The sequence below is a fragment of the Myotis daubentonii genome, chromosome 2 (assembly GCF_963259705.1).
Source record: "Myotis daubentonii chromosome 2, mMyoDau2.1, whole genome shotgun sequence".
Taxonomy (NCBI): Eukaryota; Metazoa; Chordata; class Mammalia; order Chiroptera; family Vespertilionidae; genus Myotis; species Myotis daubentonii.
This window is the reverse complement of record NC_081841.1, coordinates 96,912,949-96,932,220: the sequence shown is the minus strand read 5'-3', so window position 1 is coordinate 96,932,220 and position 19,272 is coordinate 96,912,949. Positions and strand designations below refer to the sequence as shown.

The following is a 19,272-nucleotide window of genomic DNA, read 5'->3' as shown; positions in this document are numbered from 1 at the left end:
GGCAACCAGGCTGGCAGGGGGGCAGTTGGGGGTGACCAGGCTGGCGGGGGTGGCAGTTATGGGCAACCAGGCCAGCGGGGGGTGGGGGAGTGTAGTTGGAGGCAAGCAGGCTGGCAGGGGGAGCAGTTGGGGGCAATTAGGCTGGCGGGGGGGGGCAGTGAGGGGCACCTAGGCCAGCAGGCGGGACAGTTGGGGGCGACCAGGCCGGCATGAGGGGCAGTAAGGGGTGACCAGGCTGGCAGGGGTGGGGGCAGTTAGGAGTGACCAGGCAGGCAGGCAGGCAGGTGAGTGATTAGGAACCAGCGGTCCAGGATTGTGAGAGGGATGTCCGACTGCCGGTTTAGGCCCAATCCCCACCTAAACTGGCAGTCAGACATCCCCTGAGAGGTCCCAGATTGGAGAGGGTACAGGCTTGGTTGAGGGGACTCCCTCCCGTGCAAAAATTTTGTGCACTGAGACTCTAGTTTGCATATAACTGGCATACACCTTCCCATATACTTTAAATTATCTCTAGGTTACTTATAATTCTTAATACAATGTGTTATGTAAATAGTTGTTATACTGTATTGTTTAGGAAATAATGGCAAGAATAAAAAGTCTGTACACGTTCAGTACAGACACAAACATGTAGGCCTAACTACATAATACACATCAGCAACAACATAACTTGTTTTCCCTGCAAATTTTTGATCCCTGGTTGGTTGAATCTACAGATGCAGAACCCTTAGATATGGAGGGCTGACTGTAATCCAAGTCTCACACTCAATATAAACTTCCCAAACCTATGCACACACAATCTTGCACACACATTCACATGAGTGTGCACACACTCTTGGATATGTAGATACACATGTACATATTTTCGCATACAACCCTGTATGTGAAGGTGTGTGTACACACACACATTCACACACACACAGGCTGAGACCAAGAATGCTCTATCCCCAATGTGAGCCCCCAGAGTGTGTGGGCCATAGAAGGATGTCATGTCCCTTAAGGACCTGTAAATCATCCATCTTCTGGCTACATGTGGATGGCATTCTGGCAGTCCTCCAGTCCAGTCTTGCATGGCATGCAGAGATGAGTGGGCCAAGGGCCAAGTTCTGAGCTGCAGCAACATGAACAACAGTTACATGGGCATGGTGCCTCCAGCCATTTTGGTCTCTGAACAGTGAGTGAGCCATGTTCTGGATCAGGCCTTGCCTAGGGCAAACATTTCCGACACCACAGGGGACCCCCTATAGAGTGGGGATAGCTATGTCAGGGTATAAGAGGCTAAAGCTTGAAGATGCATTTTAGCTGTGTGACTTTGGGTGGGTCATCTTAACCTCTCTGAGCCTCAGTTACCACACCTGTGAAATAGGGGTGTAGATAAAATGAGATAATAAAGGTACATGAATGCCTAGCACATAGCAGAAATTAACAAACTTTTCAGGGTCACCCATTACCTCAGTGTTGCTAAAGCCAGTGGATAGTATTCATTCTTCACCTTGCTCCAGTGTTTGACTCTATGTTCCTGCACTCCTCGTTGAAATACCTCTTGGTCCTCCCCAGCTTTCTCCCTCCTCTTGGCTTCTATGCCCACCTCTTGACATTGGAGTGCTCCAAAGTTCCATCCTTGCTCCTCTTCAGTCTCCTTAACTCACTCCTAGGTGGTTTCATCCAGTCTCAAAGCTTTAAAAGCCACCCCAAATTTGTATCTCTGGTCCCTTTGTGGTCTCCACCTGAATATTGAACAGGCATCTCCAACTTACCATGTCTAAAACTCCAACCCTCATTTTCTCTCCCACAGACTCCCCCAACTCATCTTTCTAATAACTTTGACCCAAACTCTTGGAATCACTCTCAACTCCTCCTCTTTCTCTCCACCCCACATTAATCCCCCAGGAAGTACTGTTTCTTCAACTGCTACTTCCATCTCTTACCTGGACTTTGCAACAACCCCTTACCCAATCTCTCTGCTTCTGGCTTTCTTACACCTTCCGTCTATTCTCAACCCAAACTCAACCAAGCATCTGAAGTTCTCTTTAAGCATTCTCTGCTCAAACTATCCAATTGTCACTTGTTTGTCTTAACTATAAGCCAAACTCTTCACAACAGACTCCCAGGCCCTACCAGTGTTTCTCAACAAGGAACACTTATTTGGTGCAGGAAAATTCTTCCATGTGGGTACTATCCTGTCTATAGGACAGTATAGGTCTAACATAGCCCTTGTCCCCTCAATGCCCGTAGAGCACCACTTTCCCTACATGTGCCCGGTATTATTTTGCTGTAGCATCTATGCCACAAACATATTTACCACAAACATTTTCACCCCATAACTAATTGGCTGTGAGGCAATTTTGCTGTAAAAAAAAAAGATAAATTCACAACAAATAGAGGGACATTAAAAATGAGTAACAAAATGAAAAAGACTTTATTGTGAAATACAGAATATTTGAATACATTTAAAATGTGTATAGATTCATGATAATACTGTGCAAATAATTGATTTTATATTGTGGATTGTATCTAAGCGTTTGTTTTCATTCTACAGGAAAGGTGGATTCAACTCTGTACCCTAAAAGAGGCCCCTCAGTGCCTCTCTTTCTCCTCCCAGTATAGTGTGTTTCAAAATAAGAAACCAATGAACTCTTGGGGCAAAAATCTTCATGTGGAAGAAATGCTAACTATTTTATTATTATTATTTTAGAGAGAATGGAAGAGAGGAGAAGAGACAGAGAGAGAGAAACATCGATGAGAGAGAGAGAGAGAGAGAGAGAGAGAGAGAGAGAGAGAGAGAGAGAGAGACATTGACTGGTTGCCTCCCACATGTGCCTCAACCAGGGCCAGGGATCAAGCCTGCCACTGAGGTACATGCCCTTGACCAGAATTAAACCCACGACCCTTCAGTCTACAGGCCAACACTCTAACTGCTGAGCCAACCCAGCTAGGGCCATGGTCAGCAAACTGCAGCTCGCGAGCCACATGCGGTTTTTTGGCCCCTTGAATGTGGCTCTTCCACAAAATACCACGTGCGGGCACATGTACAGTGTGATTGAAACTTCGTGGCCCATGTGCAGAAGTCGGTTTTCAGCCTGGGCGAGTCTATTTTGAAGAAGTACTGTTGATATTTGGCTCTGTTGACTAATGAGTTTGCCGACCACTGAGCTAGGGCAATGCTGCCTATTTATTTAAATGTTTTTATTGATTATTTAGAGAGAGAGTGAGGGAGATAGAGAGATAGAAACATCGATGAGAGAGAACATCATTGATCGGCTGCCTTCTGCACACCCCCTACTTGGGATTGAGCCCACAACCTGGGCATGTGCCCTGACCAGGAATCAAACCAGTGACCTCTTGGTTCATGGGTCGACGCTCAACCACTGAGCCATTCCAGCTGGGCAATGTTAACTATTTTAAAACACCACTATATGTAACTACTTTCTCCACCATTTCCTCAATGGAAAAATGAAACCAACCTGACCAATCTCAAACCTCATCCCAACAAAAAAACAAAAAAAAAATGTCCAACAGTTATTTTATATTTTTTTACAGCAAAATTGCCTTTCAGTCAATTAGTTATGTGGCAAAAATGTTTGCAGCAAAAATGCTAGCAAAGATGACTATGGCAAAGATACTATCATGAAAGTACCTAGGCCCTCCCCCTTAACCCTGCCAGCCACTGTGATAACTAAAATATCCCCACACATTTCCAAACACTGCCTGGTAAATTTGGAAATCCCAGCTGAGAATCTCTATAAGCTTTGCTGCATCCCTGTCCTCACCAACCCTCCCCTACATCCCATTGATGGTTCTGATTTGGCCTCAGACTACTCTCCCTGCACGTCCTCTGCTATTTTACTGGACCAACCAGACAGGTTCCTGTGCTAGGCCTACGTGCTGGCTGTGGTCTCTACCCGGAAAGTACCTCCCATTGCAGATAACTCCCTTCTCCAGGTCTTTGCTCCGGCACTATCTTCTCAGTGAGGCCTTCCCAGAGTACCCTGTTTGAAATTGCAAATCCCTTGATTCCCACGCCCCACTCTATTTTTCTCTTGAGCATCAGATGTACTATATGTGTTTATTATTAATCTCGCCTATTTTTTGTCTGTAAGCTTCACGCAGGGATTTGGGGATTTGGGGTTCACTGCTGTACCCAGTGCCTGAAATAGTAACTGGTACACAGAAGACAATCAATCAATATTTGTTAAGTGAAAGAAAAGATATAGATGCTATGAACATAAACTTACCTAGAGAAGAAAACAAGCACTTTTAAGTCACAGGAATAAAAAATTAATTTCATTCTTAGAAAGGACTGGAGTATGCTCAGCTTGGGGTGGTAAGTAGTGGAAGAGGCTACGAGAACCTCCGTTTATTTCTCAAATCAGTTCAGGAAAACTTCCTGAAGAGATGGGTTTTGGGGACTCCCCTTCAGCTTGTTTTGAACCAGATTTTAACACCCTGGCAGCTCCCCCAACCCCAGGGAACAAAAGTGAGCCAAGCTAAAAAAGTGTTGAAAAGTTTTCAGGCTGGGAAGCACACTCCATGAATTTTATTTCTACCATAGTTTACCTGTAGGACACTAAAGTAGCAAGTCTGCAGTTGCAGGGCCAAGTTCAGATGGAGCCCCTTGATAATATCTGCCCACTCCCACCCCTGGACCCTCAGAAAACCCACCCCAAATGATCACACAGAGGCAAGCTTTCCAAACTCTCAGCAGACAAGAAGAACAAACCTAGATTCACAGCTATACAATTAAATACTTTGCAGCTATTAAAAAGAATGAAGCAGTTATTTTTATACTGAAGATGGTGGCTCAACCACAAGATTGTGCACAAAGCCCACACAGGGACACACCTAGAGTGACCAACTCAGGTGACTGGGGAGGCTGAGCCACTGGGCCCTACCGGACACCTACTACACACAAGGCTACTCTACCAATTCCAGGAGACATAGCAGCTCTACCTAAATACATAGAAACAAACACAGGTAAGCAGCCAAAATGCAGAGACAAAGAAACATGTTACCAATAAAAGAAATGGAAGCAAGCAAACTACTGGATACAGAGTTCAAAACCATGGTTATAAGGTTATTCAAGGATCTTTATGAGACTTTCAAGGTTCTTAGTGAGAATGTCAAAGACATGAAAAAGGATCAGTCAGAAATTAATCAAACAGAAACTGAAATAAAGAATAATTTACAAGGATTCAACAGTAGAGTAGAGGATTCAGAGAATCAAATCAATGATTTGAAATATGAGGAAGCAAAAAATACCCAATCAGAAGAGCAAAAAGAAAAAATAATTAAAAAATGTGAAGACAGTGTAAGAAGCCTCTGGGACAACTTCAAGCATACCAATATTTGCATCATGGGATTGCCAGAAGGAAAGAAGAGAAAGCAAGATACTGAAAACCTATTTGAAAAAATGACAGAAAACTTCCCCTACCTGGTGAAAGAAATAGACTTACAAGTCCATGAAGCACAGAGAGTCCCAAACAAGAGGAACCCAAAGAGGCCCACACCAAGACACATCATAATTAAAATGCAAGGGTTAAAGACAAAAACAGAATCTTAAAAGCAGCAAGAGAAAAATAGTTACCTTCAAGGCAGCACCCACATCACTGTCAGCTGATTTCTCTACAGAAACTTGGCAGGCCAGACGTGAGTGGCAAGAAATATTCAAAGTGATGAATAGTAAGGACCTACAACCAAGATTACTCTATCCAACAAAGCTCTCATTTAGAATTGAGGGTCAGATAAAGGACAAAGAGCTTCACAAATAAGAAAAAAACAAAGTAGTTCATCACCACCAAACCAGTATTACATAAAATGTTGAAGGGTATTCTTTAAGAAGAGGAAGAGGAAGAAGACGAGATTAAAAAATATGAATAAAATGGCAACAAATATATATCTATCAACAATTGAATCTAAACATCAAAATTAATGAACAAGAAATCTAATGAACAAAATAAACTGATGAATAAAATATCATCAGAGGCATGGAAGCATAGAACAGACTGATGAATCTCAGAGGGAAGGTGGAGTGGGAGCGGGAAGAGATTAACCAAAAATCTTACCTATGGACACAGACAGCAGGGTGGTGAAGTGGTGGGGTGGGAACTGGGTGGAAGGGGGCAATGGAAGGGAAAAGGGGAACATCTGTAATACTCTCAACAATAAAGACAGATTATTGGGGGGGAAGCAAGGTGAGGTACAGTGTAAAATATACTACCATTTGTGTAAAAGAACATACATGCATGTGTACATGCACATACACACTTAAATGTATATACAATTCCCTGAAAAGATACATGAGAAATTGCTAACATTGGTTGCTGGTGGGGTGACAGTGGGGGTGAGTGGGTTGGAAATGGGTGGGAAGACACTTTTCATTGTAAACTCTGGAATTTTGTAAATTTTGTAGTATGTCAATATATTACCTACTTGAAAAGAGTGAAATAAATTTTAAAAAGAACACAACCAGATTGACAAAATAAAAACCAATAGGTCCTTGTAAACAGTTCCACCTTTTTTTGATGTTAAAATGCAAGCCACCTGCAAAACTATAGGGGCCTGGAGTCAGAGAACAGAGTCCTTCAAGCAGAAGGAGCCCAAGGGCTTTAGCTGACCGGTCCCTTCTTGGCGTGAGGCTGAGAAAGCCAGTGAGTTCCTAGGCACCAATCACCATTCAAAGCCAGGCTGGGTCAGAACTTGCCTGGTTGAGGCAGGAGGTTAAGGGGTGGTCTGGCCATACCCCCTGGACGGAACGGCTCCCTTCTGGCTCCTGTGTAGGAGAGCAGTGATAAGAAGGCACAGCAACCCACAAACCACTGCAGCAGGACGCGGTAGGCGTAGGTGTGTTCCCCTTAAAGAAAAAAAGGCTGGGGTTGGGGAGACAGTGGACAGAAAGGCCAGGGAAGGAGGTATGACTCTCTTCAAATACGTGAGGGGCTGCCAAAGAGGAAAAGAGGAGTTTGTTCTGAGTCCCCTGGAAGACACAGAACGGAAAGAAGTGTGCTCTACCTTCAAAAGCACTTTCTGGCCAGTTCTTGCCAGAAGGATCCCAAAATAATAGCAACTACTCTACTTGGAGTCCTTACTGTGTGCTTGGCTTACTTGGTGATTTGCTGGCATTACCTCTCAATTTTCACAGCAATCCTACCAGGTTAGTGCTAATTGTGTCCCCATTTTACAGATAAGAAAACCAAGGCTGCCGCTGATCAAGATCACACAGTAAATACATGACGGAGTCAGGATTCAAACTCAGTGTCACACTCTGAGCTATTATGCTTCATCACAGGTTGGCTTAGAATTCTAAGATTATGTGATCCATTAAATTAAAATATAAATATGGGGGTACTAAGAGCTGGGCTTTTCTTGCGAAGGTGTCTTGGGAACAAGGACGGTTATGGAAGGTGGATACTGAGAAGTTGGACCTCGGTGACACCATCCTGGTCCCTGACCTTCTTAGCCGACTGGTCTCCCACCTTCTTCAAAAGGAATCCACTCACAGCAGCCTGGGCTGGGCCTATGGAGGCGGGGAGAGGAGCGCACGTCAGCCCGGAGGGCCCGCACCCCTGGGGAGCAGCCTGAGTGGAGGGTGAGTGGGTCGTGATCTGAAGCCGGAGGCCGCCGGGATCCCAGGCGCAGCGGCGGCAGGAGCAGCAGGGCTGGGCGGTGACGCAGACGGGGGCGGCGGCGGCGGCGGCGCAGGGGGTGCTCCCAGACGCCGTGGGCGGGAGGCGTGCGCGCCGGCTGAGCCGGCGAGGGCGCTGGGGCGGAGAGAGACCCAGGGAAACAGCCACAGTCGGGAGACCGCCCTGCGCTGGGGCCGGGGTAGCGTGGGTGGGAGGGGAACCCAGGGGAGCACCGAGGACTCGGGAAGCCGGCGGGGGCGCCGCGCCCCTCCCTCTCCTCGGCCCCCGCGCACGCCGCGGGCCGCCAGAGCCTGCGCTCCCAGGTGTGGCGCGGGGCGGCGCGGGGCGGGGACGGCGCCAGGGCTGCGCTTCCCTGTGTGTGACTCAGCACCGCCTCACCCGGTGGGGGCGTGGGCCCGCCGCGCGGGGCTGGCGGAGTGCGTGGGCTGGGAGATTCCATTCTGCGTGTCAGCAGCTCCGGCCGCCCACGCAGCAGCAAGCCTGACTCCGCGTTCCCTCCCACCGAGAAGCCCCCCGGGAAACGGAGGAGGAAGGGCTTCCCCAGGCTTTCGGAGCGAGATTGCGGGCGGAGGCGGGAGAGGGGACCCCAGGTGGGGAGGGGGTTGGACCTAATCTCTACCTTCCAGCTGCTCCCGGATTTTCAGCAGTAATGACCTGAAGGAGCCCAGTGGAAATTCCTGGGGTATGTAGAGCTGGAAGGCCCTGCAGAATTCACGTCATCCTTGCAGACCTGCAAGGCCGCCATACTTAGAGCCCGCAGGTGTCTGTTTCCTCTCTCTCTCTCTCTCTCTCTCTCTCTCTCTCTCTCTCTCTCTCTCTCTCTCTCTCTCTCTCTCTCTCTCTCCTGAAAGGACGAGTGAATTCATTCTCTCTTGGTCCCCCATCCTGAGCTCCCTTCCTAAGGCTCTTCTCATTTGGAAATCACTTTTCACATCTAGGCTGGGCCCTTCGTGCTGCAGCAACCTCTAAAGAGCTCTGCTTTGCCACAGACTTGGTCAGCTGAGTGGAGAGAGGGGCAAAAAGTGATTGTTCCTATTGGCCTAGGCTTGGCCCTAGACTCTAGAAAGGGAGGGGGTTGCTCCAAACTTACACTTGGCTTCTGTGAAGGTGGGCACGGAACTCAGGAGTCCTGGCTTCTCGGTGGAGACCAGCGGCTTGGAAGGAAAGTGTCCCCCTTATCTGTCCGTGGAATTCCCTATGGCCTTCCCTGGTGGGATCTTATGAGTTAAGTAGCTCTAAGAATGTCAAAGATGGCAAATAGCCACTTTGGAAGCATTCTGGGCATCTGTTTGTAAAGCCCAGACTGTGCACAGAAATCACTGAAACTGGATGCAAGCAAGGGGTTCCCAACTACTTTGTAGAGTTTCTGTTGCTGTTGCTGTTTTTAAATAATCATTGTGTTGAGTTGATGGGTTGAATAAATAGCGTGGTCGATTCAAATCATTTATCAAGAAGTTATAGACTTACCTTGCCTCTCTGCCTGGTATGTGGGGTGCATTCCTCATTGTAGGCAGGGAGACAGCGGTTTGACCTGACTTATCCAGATCCCTGAGAGGTCATGTGGTGCAAGGCCAAGGCCACAGCTAGGCCAAATCAGGTGCAGGGAAACCCCACACTGCAGCCTTCCCTGCATCTCCGGCATCTCCCTGCTGCCGGCTTAATGAGCTTCCAAATATAATAGCTCAATAGAGAGCCCCAGACGCCCCCCCTGCACCCCTCCACCCTCCAGATAGCCTTTTTCCCAGGAGCTTACAGCCTCCAGAGACTGCAAACCCCCTGATCCCCAGGCTCCCTTGAGACAGAGAAAGCCTAGAGCCAGGCACTGTAGACTCACCCCATTTTGTAGAGGAAAAGACCCAGAAGGAACTGGCCGGCCAAGAGAGATGAAACAAGCCATGCAGAGAAAGAAGAAGGAACTGCGAGTCCTGACAGGGAGACAGACCAGGGTGGCATGGGGAGGCAGGAAGAAGACCTCTGTTGAGCTTTGCTGTGAGGCCCACACATCTTCTGCATGGTGTGGGTGACATCAGTCTCCCCCAGCCCAAGTCAGTAATACACTCACCCATGCGCAGCTGTATCCACTCAGTCCCACACACACATCCATACCATACACACCCCCGCTTACCCCTCAGCACCCCATCAGTGCCCTAACATTTCCCTGAACAGACCTGATGCTGCCTGATGCAGAAATAGGAAGGAAAGTCCTCGATAGAGCCTGGGTGTTGGTTTTTGCTGCGTTCCCAGGCCAAAGGGTGATCCCAGTATCCAGCTCACTCTCTGCCTCTTTCTACCTAGAGGCATGGCCACAATTTAAGCTTCCTTTCCCTCCCATTATCATAGACCCATTACACACTTCTAGTTCAACCTGCTGAGGAGGCCGTGTGTGTGTGTGTGTGTCTGAGATGAAACGCTCAAGTGCTTTGTCATGCTTAATAATGCAGCTTCCCAGGCTGAGGACTGGACTTGTCAGCAGCAGACACAGAAAGAGAGGAGGGCTCACATGGATGGAGTTGTTAGCTGGGAGGAGCACACATGTCCCCATCACTCCCCAAACATCCTTAAGAGCTGAGCCTCAGGTCCAGGTTTTCACACAGGCTCAGCTGCAGAAACTGCTATTTGGGCCTAAGCACAACTTATTTGCCCAGTGGGGCCTCCCTCCAGCTGACCTCTCTCCCTCCACTCAACCACCTATGAGCTTGCCTGAGCCCTACACACTAAGAGTTTATTCATTCAAGCAGTGTTTATCAAATACCTCCTAGATGTTGACTTAGCCTTTCATCCCCCATTCTCTTCAGGCCTATGCAATACCAGCCTCTACTATCTGCTAGCCCTTCCTGCCCACATCTTCCTGCTCCATAGCTAACCCCAATAGAGTTGTGTGAAATTTTTCCTTCCAAAATATTATTTTAAGATGCTAGAGAGAATCAAAAGAGGTTACCAAGCACCAGGTGCTCCTTAAATTCCTGCCTTATGACTTTACACATGAAGCTCATTGGAACAGTATCCTTTCTATGGCTCAGATAATTACTTTTCCAAGACAAGCCAATGAGGGAGTGCCCAGTTCCCTCCCCTATGCTTGCCAGGTCCAGGCAAGGCAGTTCCAACTCCATGCAAAATATAGCAGTGATAAAGATCATGTAAGTTCTGGACAGCCCCCTTCATGGGCCCTTCAACTCCTTATGAGCCTCTTGACCTGGCCCTTAGTCAACCATGGCAACCTCCGCCCTTATCAAACCTGTTCTCAGACATGGCTCAAATACACTCTTTCATGCTGAAGTGTAAAAGGCTGATATAGCTAAATGTGTTGTTTTTCTCCTGTCCTCGGATAGTTTACATTTTAACAAGGGGATAACCTTGAAGTACCAAGGAATCCCTAATTGTGGAATATCTGATGAAGAGTTCTGCCACTAACTAGTTTGGAAGCACCAGTCACTTGTATCTTGGGCCGAGAAGTTTGGATCAAATGACCTTTAATAGGACCTTTCTAGCTCTGACATTCACCTGACTCCTCAGAGGGGCTGAGGAACCCTATTCCATTTCCTAAAGCCCTCCATCCCCTGTAGCTATGGCTTAGAGGGAATGGCCTGATGCCAGTACAGAAAGTGGGCAGGGAGTTGGACAGGCCTGCGTGCTCTCTGTCCACAGTAGCCTGCCCACTTGCTGAAGACAAGAGGCACCATTCAGTGCATACACCAGTCTTGCAGTGTTACATAACCCTCCCAGATGGGATATTCCAAACAAAGAGCAACAGCAAAACAGCACACACACACACACACACACACACACACACACACACACACACACACACCAGCAGCAGCAGCCTTTGCCTATGGTGGCCTCACAGCCACAACCACCCTGGGAGAGAATTTTAGAAGCCCACCATCTCTACTTTTCCAGTTGTTTTGTTTTTCCTAGGAGGTATTTCATCTAAGAAAGTCTTTCTCGAGAAGAAACTCTTTTACGTTCTATGCTTGACCAGATAAAGCAGAATCCTCCCCTAACCTCTACTTCCCCCATCCACCGCCAAAAAAACCCACAACAACACACCAGTCCTCTCCTTTCCTCAGTTCATCCTGCTATTCTTTTCAGCTTTCTGACCTCAGAGTCCTGAAAAGATCAGGTCTACCCTTCCATCTCCGGGCTGGAAGAATTTGAAGGAGTGGATTTAGTTTTCATTCATTTCAGGTGGGAGGCAGTCTCCTGGTTCAGGCCCCATTGTTCCCACCCTCCCTTCTGTCCTTCTTAAGTCTGTATATTGATGAGACTGTAGTTTCTACATTTAGAAAATGGGTGATCATCCTTTTTACCATAGGGCATTGGGTGATAACTCAGATCCTTTCAATGACCTTAAGTACAAATCCCCAAATACAACAGATGAGATTTAAGTTGGGCTTAAGGAAACATTTCTCAGCTATCAAATTGTGAGCCTTCAACAAAGATCACTAATGGATGGTGGATTTGGCCTGCCTGGCTGCATTTGAGTGTAAGCTGTACATTCATATATCTAGAATCGCTTGGGTGCACATTGTCCAGAGGTAGAAGGGCAGATGGGGAAAGGGCAGATGGGATAGCTGGCCTGTAAGAAGGGAGGGAATCCTGCCTGGATCCCAGTCTGTAACTATGGTCTGACTGTGGATGAGTCCTGGGCTCTGGGTTCTCTATCTCTAGAAATACTGCAATGTATTGAGCACTTACTATGTGCCCAGAACAATACTAAGCAACTGATACTATTTAACTTTTAAACTTTACAACAACCCTTCAAAGCACATACTACTTCTCATTTTATAAATGAGGAAACAGAGGCTCAAAGAAGGTAAGTAATGAATGTAGGGTCTCGCGCTGGTAGTAGAAGAGAAGGATTCATACTTAGCTTTGCCTGATTCCAAAACTCATGTTCTTCATCCCCTAGATCTGTGATCGGAAACTCATTAGTCAATAGAGCCAAATATCAACAGTACAACGATTGAAATTTCTTTTGAGAGCCAAATTTTTTAAACTTAAACTATATAGGTAGGTACCTTGTTATTAACTTAATTAGGGTGCTCCTAAGGCTTAGGAAGAGCCACACTCAAGGGGCCAAAGAGCCGCATGTGGCTCGTGAGCCGCAGTTTGCCGACCACTGCCCTAGATCTTGACAATTCTGTGATTCTCTGGTTTTCCTTTCAGCCTGAAAAATCTAATTTCTTCCTCACTCCTGATCCTTTTTCGTTTGGTTGTGATTTCCTCATTGCATGAAATGGAGATGACTACCTCTCCCTCTGTTGAAACCAGAAGCCCTTTGCAGCCCCTGTGGGAACCTGCAGAGGAGGAAGGAGCTGCAGTGCCCAAAGCCTTGGAAAGCTGCCAGATGGCCTTGTGTCTGGGGACCTGTGAGGTGCCATCAGAGTCCCCAGAAACTCTTACTAAGAAACCCCATACTAAGCTGCTGCTGCCCTGTGTCCAGGTCACTGAGGGTATGTTTGGGCCCCCATGAAAAATATTTAAGTTTCCCAACAAAGCCAGTCTGTCTGAAAATCTTTACATAGGATTTAAATTCAGGATCCGAATCTCTTTCCAGATCATGAGCGGAGCTATTTGTCCCAGCTCCCCTCTTCCTTTTCATATCACCCTCCCTTTCATTGGTTCTCCACCCAGACCTGACCCCTTCTACCTTTTTTCATGAGTGACCTTTGAAACTCAGGCTGCACAGATATTTGCTGAATCAGCAGCACCAACTGCTGCTCCTCTTGCTTGCTTTTGGGCCAACGGGAAAATGCTCCAGGCTGCCACTGTGAAGCCCCACGGTGTTGACTATGTGGGTCTGGGAAGGGCTCAGGAGTAAGGAAGGAAAGAGTAGGGGTAGAGCAAAGCAAAGGGGGCTGGTGAGGAGGAAAAAGGCCATCAGCATTTCCCAGAAGGCAGGATGACTTGTTTCTCTTGAATTGTGTTCTTTTTGGCTGAATGGGAAGGAAGCGTAGCAGTCTGGGCCATTGGAAAGGAGGGGGACAGAAAATCTTTACAAATGCCCACTCCATGTCAGCTTCCAGGTGAGCAAAAAGCCACACACTCCCTCCTCTCAGTGAGCCTTCGTTCTGGCCCCATTTTCCAGCTAACCAGCTACAAGTCCTCTCCTTGCAGCAGACAGAGGAAGAGAAGGGGCATAGGCAGGTTGGTGAGCATTGGCCTCAGCAACCAGGCCTTCTGTCATGTGATAGACAAGGACCCAAAGTCCCAGGGCTTTCCTTACCCTATGGATAGGGTTTTGCCTGGAGGGAGGGGATAAGGGGATTAGGGAACTATATCATCAGAAGACAGGATATATGCAGATGCAGTAGTGATTCCATGCACTGACTCTTCTGGGCCCTGTCCTCCATCCAGCTAGCCTTGACTCTTACTGTTCCTGACACAAACCCTTGAGTCCAACCCTTCTTTCTGGACTCTGAATGTGATTTGTATGCTCACCCCTTTCACCATTCTGTTCTGATAGAGGGTAGCTCTAGGCAGCTGCAATCTGCTTACACTTGTTTGGATGTTTCCAGATATGTGTCTCCTGCATGTTGAACCACAACTGTTTGCTTATTTCCTCTTTCCACAGCACAGAATGCAGGGTTTTGAATTAACTGGACAATTGATACAATAGAGTTGACTGACTGACAGACCTGCATACTCTTTTAATAGCTCTCAGGATGGGTCGGTCATGAGTTGCACCTCCAAACAGAGACACCTACTCCAACCAGCACCTTTGATAACAGGGTAAAAAGCACTTCCAATGATCTAACCAGCCTCCAGCCTCCAGCCTCCAGTCAGTATAATAACTCAAAAGATGACCCAATATTTATTTTATGCTGAGAGGATGGGAGTGGAGAGGGGGAGACTTCCCTATGCAGCTTAAATAGAAGCAAAATATAGAAAGAAGAAAATATGGGAGAGAGAAAGTGTGTGAGGGGCAGCAAGAAAGGGACAAGAAAGAAGAAAAGAAGAGAAAGGGTGGATAGTGAGGAAGAAGTGTATAGAAAAAAGACTAAGGAGGAAGGAAAAGGAAAAGGACAGGCGCTACTGAGCCATTCAGACTTCATGGCCACTTGGTGGTGGGGAGTTTGGGGTAGGAGCTAAATTTGAATTATAATGCAAGGTTCTTACCTAGCCTCCAAAAATCCTCTGCCCATGGGCTTGGGTATGTTGGCAAGCCCTGGGGTCCAGGTGCTCTAAATGCATAGCTGGATGGCTGGGCAAACCTGTGCTCAAACAGAGAGCAAACTGTGGTCATACTGAAGCCAGTAGCTTCAAGTAGGGCCATATGCTTCCATGGCAAGGAGGAGACTTTGCCAGGTCAGGCTGAGGTTCTGGCTTCAGCCAGGAAGAGCATAATCAATTCTGTAGATGTAGTGAGCCTTGATTGAAAAAATAAAGAGGAGGAAGCTAAGATTGCTGCTTTCATTAAGAGGCAAAAGCAGTGGGGGCTGAAGCGTAGCAAGAGCCAGGAAACATGCAAAGAAAGAATTTTAACCCCTGAAGTCTCTTCTTCCATGATGTCTCTGCAATCACTTATCTCCATAATGTCACTTCCTTGGCCTAATTTCCAAGGCCACCATTATTTTATCTCCCTCAGCTGAAAGAAGGAGCGAGGCCAAGCTGCATATTAATGCAGATCTGATGACAATTAAACAATCCATTATTTCCCAGTCCCAGCTTCCCTAGGGCTCCTGCTTCTCCTGGATTTGGGCAGGAAGAGGAGTTCCGTGGATAAGCGACAACTGTATGATGAGATAACACATCTAACACAGTGCTTGGCCCCTCATAACCCTCACCTACCCTTCAGCAACCTCACCAGGGCCTCATTTTCACTATAATGAGGCCAGGGAAGGGAAAGTATGAAACTAGAAAAGAGTTCAGCAAAATTACAATCCAAAGACACCCCCCCTCTGTCATCTCTTCCTCTACTTCAGCACCCCCAGTAGAGAACTGATTCAGCAGGGAGTTCCCTAGGAGAAATACGGGGAGAGAGCTGCTGGCTCTGCTCTTCTCCTCCCCTAACTCTATCCATGGAGATATCTCCCTGCCTGCTGGCTGCATCTAGCTCTGCACCATTGAGACGCATGGAGAGGAGGACGGACATACAAGGAGGATGTCATGGGTAGAGAGCAGGCTGAGGCCAAAGATCTAGTCAACAAAGATAATCCCTTCCTGAAGTCCTGTGGGGAAAATTTGGGTTGAAGCAAAACAGTGGGGAGAAATGAGTGGTCCAAAGGCATCCGGCAAGCCAACATTTCACATCTATGGAAGAGAGAGTGCCTTGGGAAGGAGGTGAGCCATGCATGTCCATACCCAAGCTCTCTAAGTCTCTTGGTGTTCAGACTTGGGGAGCAGGAGAAAAAGCTGGAGGATCTGGATAAATGAAGGAGCTACCAGTGATATCAACCTTTTAGTGCCTGGCACAACTTCCTACATGAGATATTTCCAACAATCTCTACTCTCTTCCACCACTCTAATTATTTCTTATTTTTGTTCTGCTTTCCTGGGAAGCAGAAGCAGGACAAGGGAGAAGGGAAAACGATGTTTCCTCTCCAGTTTTGCCATATGAGGCTGGATGGAATCCAGATGATTCCTAAACCCCTGAATTCCCAGCAAGAGCACCTGGGCAGGAGAGTTAGGGCCCTCTAAGCCACTGTGGGGGCCACAGCTAAGTTATTATTCAAGAAAAAGTATCTTTTCTCAACCTCTCTGGCCCACATAGTATCCTGAAGGGATGCAAACAATGTGGGGTGCAGTGGAAGAGAAGGAGACAATAAAGAACAAGAGGAAAGGAATCATGGCTGCCCTCAGGAAAGGGGACTGAAATAGTTTTTATCTCCCTATTTGGGGGGAAAGCCACATAGTATCATGGGCCTTTTAACTAGCTATGAGCATGAGGGAAAACTGACTTTCTGCTTTTTATGCTAGATAAGGAAAGAAAACAATGAAACCGAAGGGTGGGCAATCGGACCACTGAGGGAGCTAAGAAAACCATCTTCTTGGGGGTTCAAATCAAATGCTTTAGGTCAGCCAACTCAGATGGTCCTAGACCAGGGATGGCAAACCTATGACATGCGTGTCAGAGGTGACACGCGAACTCATTTTTTTGGTTGATTTTTTTTGTTAAATGGCATTTAAATATATAAAATAAATATCAAAAATATAAGTCTTTGTTTTACTATGGTTGCAAATATCAAAAAATTTCTATATGTGACACGGCACCAGAATTAAGTTAGGGTTTTTCAAAATGCTGACACGCCGAGCTCAAAAGGTTCGCCATCACTGGCCTAGACCTTTCCCCCTTAAGTCTCATGGTTTTGGTCAAATCTACCCTGTGAGCTAACATGTCCTGACCCAACTTCTCTAACCTACAGTAGATGTGAGGAGAACATGGGTTTTTAAGAAATATATAAAAATCTTCACAAGTATCCCCAGATCTAAAGCACAGCAAGACTGGATGAAGATGAGATTCTTGGCTCTTTTCCCTCTTTCCCCTAATCAATTCTGTTAGCGTCATCATTGTCAGGATCAGGTGCTGACCAGGTGCTGATTTCCCCAGAGCTGTTCCTCCATGCAGTTATCCCATCACCTCTAATCAGAGAAAGGAAACTGACATGATCACAGCTTTCCCAATACTCAGGGGAGAATATTCCAGTCCCCTTTCATCTCTTCTTTCCATATTCCTAGTTTATGGATATTGTGTGTGAAGAAAGAGCTCAAGGTCCTAGAGTCCCTCGTGGGGGGTTACTATTTCTCTCACAACTCAACATGAGATTTCAGTTATCACCAAAAATCCAAAGGGAAAGAAGATTGGCAGTCACTAGACCTAACAGAGAGATTTAAACAGGAATTACACTGAAATACCAACTCCTTTTGGCAACTGTCTCTCTCATCATTGTTCCCTTTGTACGACTGCCAACCACCCTGCACAGAAATCCTCTTTGAGTCAGAGGGAAAGCTATAACCAGACTGAGTCCTCATACTATAACTCAGTCTTCCATTAGCTTGGTGGGTTGTTACCTTGCACCCCTTTAGTTCTGTGGGGATTCATAAGAAAGGCAGTCACTCAGGTCAGAGCAGCGTAAGATTCCCCAAATGAGCCACTCCTGGCTTTGATTCCCACTGCATCAATTAAAGAGCCAGCTCATCTTCTATCTACAGCACCCCCCCCCCCGCCCCGGACTTTTTACATCATTCCTGCTTTATCCTCTGCCTCCTGAATTCCCTCAGACCCAAGTCTACTCTTCCTGGACCCTAGCCTTTTTAAAGCCCTTAACATGCCTGTTTGCCAAGCCTCCATCTTTTTCATATCTTACTACTCATTGAAATAATTTTACCACTCAAACTCTCTTCTAAGATTTTTCCAACTTAAATACATTCTCCAACTGTTCTCTTTTCTTCAGTTTAATCTTCACCCCAACTTTCTCTCAATCTTGTCCCCGTTAAGAACTGCTAGTTTTCAACATCCCCAATAACTTAAACCAAATTTCTTTCTTCTTTGCCCCCAATGATGGTTTGGATATTCCCCTTTTCTCCAACAACCCCCAAACCCTCTCAAACACTGATATCATTTCCTCCTTTTCCCCAAATCTCCTTGACACACTTCTACCCTCAGGCATCTTCTCGCCCCTTCACTTCACGTTACCTTAGTCCTTCAGATTCTTAAGTGCACCCATTTCCCCCTTGGCTCTTCCTCATACCCATTTGCTTCCCTTTCTCCCACCTCAACTGTCCGCAAACCCTCTTCCCCACTCACTCAGGTCTCCTGCTCAGGACGCCCTTGCCGAGAGCAGCGGGGGATTTGTGCTGAAGGAGGGTTCCAGCGGCAGCGCAACAACTCGGGGGACGCTCCTTCTCCTTGTTGGCGACGGCCCCTGGCGCCCCTGTCTGCTGGTGGGGCGACTGGGGTGCTTGCGCCCTGCTGCTGTGGCCCGGTGAGGGATGCACCAGGAACTGTCCGTGGTGCTGAACCGGTGGCTGCTCCGGTACAGTCTGTGGCGAGGTGGGCGGGAGCTGTCCGTGGTTCTGGAGCTGTTCCTGGGCGACAGCAGTGGCGGTGGCGGCGGTGACTGGGATAGCGGGCAGCGGGGCTGGGGACGGAGGAACGAGCCCGGGCGGAGGCTGAGCTTGCAGCAGCTGCTGGTGTTCCCACAGGCTGCGGTTCTCGGCGCTTAGCTCATCCAGACGCCGCTCCAGCTCATCAATACGCTGGCGCTGGGTGTGGATGAGGCTCTGCTGGTTCTGCACGATGGCCGTGAGCTCCTTAAGATAGAGCACGGCACGCACCGGATTCTCCAGCAGGCTCTCCATGCCGCCCGCCGCCGCCTGCGCCCTGCCTTCGCCTCGGCAGGCGGCAGGGAGCGGGAGGGCGCGCAGCGATCCGCTCGCTTCCCTCTCCGCCGTCCCAGCCGCCCTCCCCGCCTCCTGGCCGCGTCACTACCACACATTCACACACGCACCGAGGGGCGGGACCGCTGCACCGGGGCCCACCCACTCACCCTCCCACCTCCAGGCGTCGTGAGGAGTCTTGGCTTCCTGCAGGGCTGACAGCAGAGGAGGGAGGCAAGGGAGAGAGTGGGTAGAGACGCAGGATAAATGAAGGAGAACTGAGATGGATAAAGTAAATCTGGAGAGAAAGGGA

The 19,272-nt window shown here is 47.7% G+C and overlaps 1 protein-coding gene across 5 annotated transcripts in view; it reads right to left on the bottom strand.

The window, feature by feature from the left end:
- The window catches only part of IQSEC3 (IQ motif and Sec7 domain ArfGEF 3), a 102,701-nt gene extending 83,654 nt beyond the window's left edge, over positions 1 to 19,047 (bottom strand). For 4 of the 5 annotated variants that reach the window (XR_009451285.1, XM_059683900.1, XM_059683901.1 and 1 more), the window contains exon 1: positions 18,388 to 19,047. Coding sequence is in view for 3 of the 5 variants with exons in the window: in XM_059683900.1 (XP_059539883.1) it covers positions 18,388 to 18,941 (554 nt within the window). In the remaining 2 variants the exon portion in view is untranslated. The remainder of the gene's footprint in view (positions 1 to 18,387) is intronic. The other variant, XM_059683903.1, reaches the window with a different exon arrangement.
- Between the last annotated feature and the right edge of the window lie 225 nt (positions 19,048 to 19,272).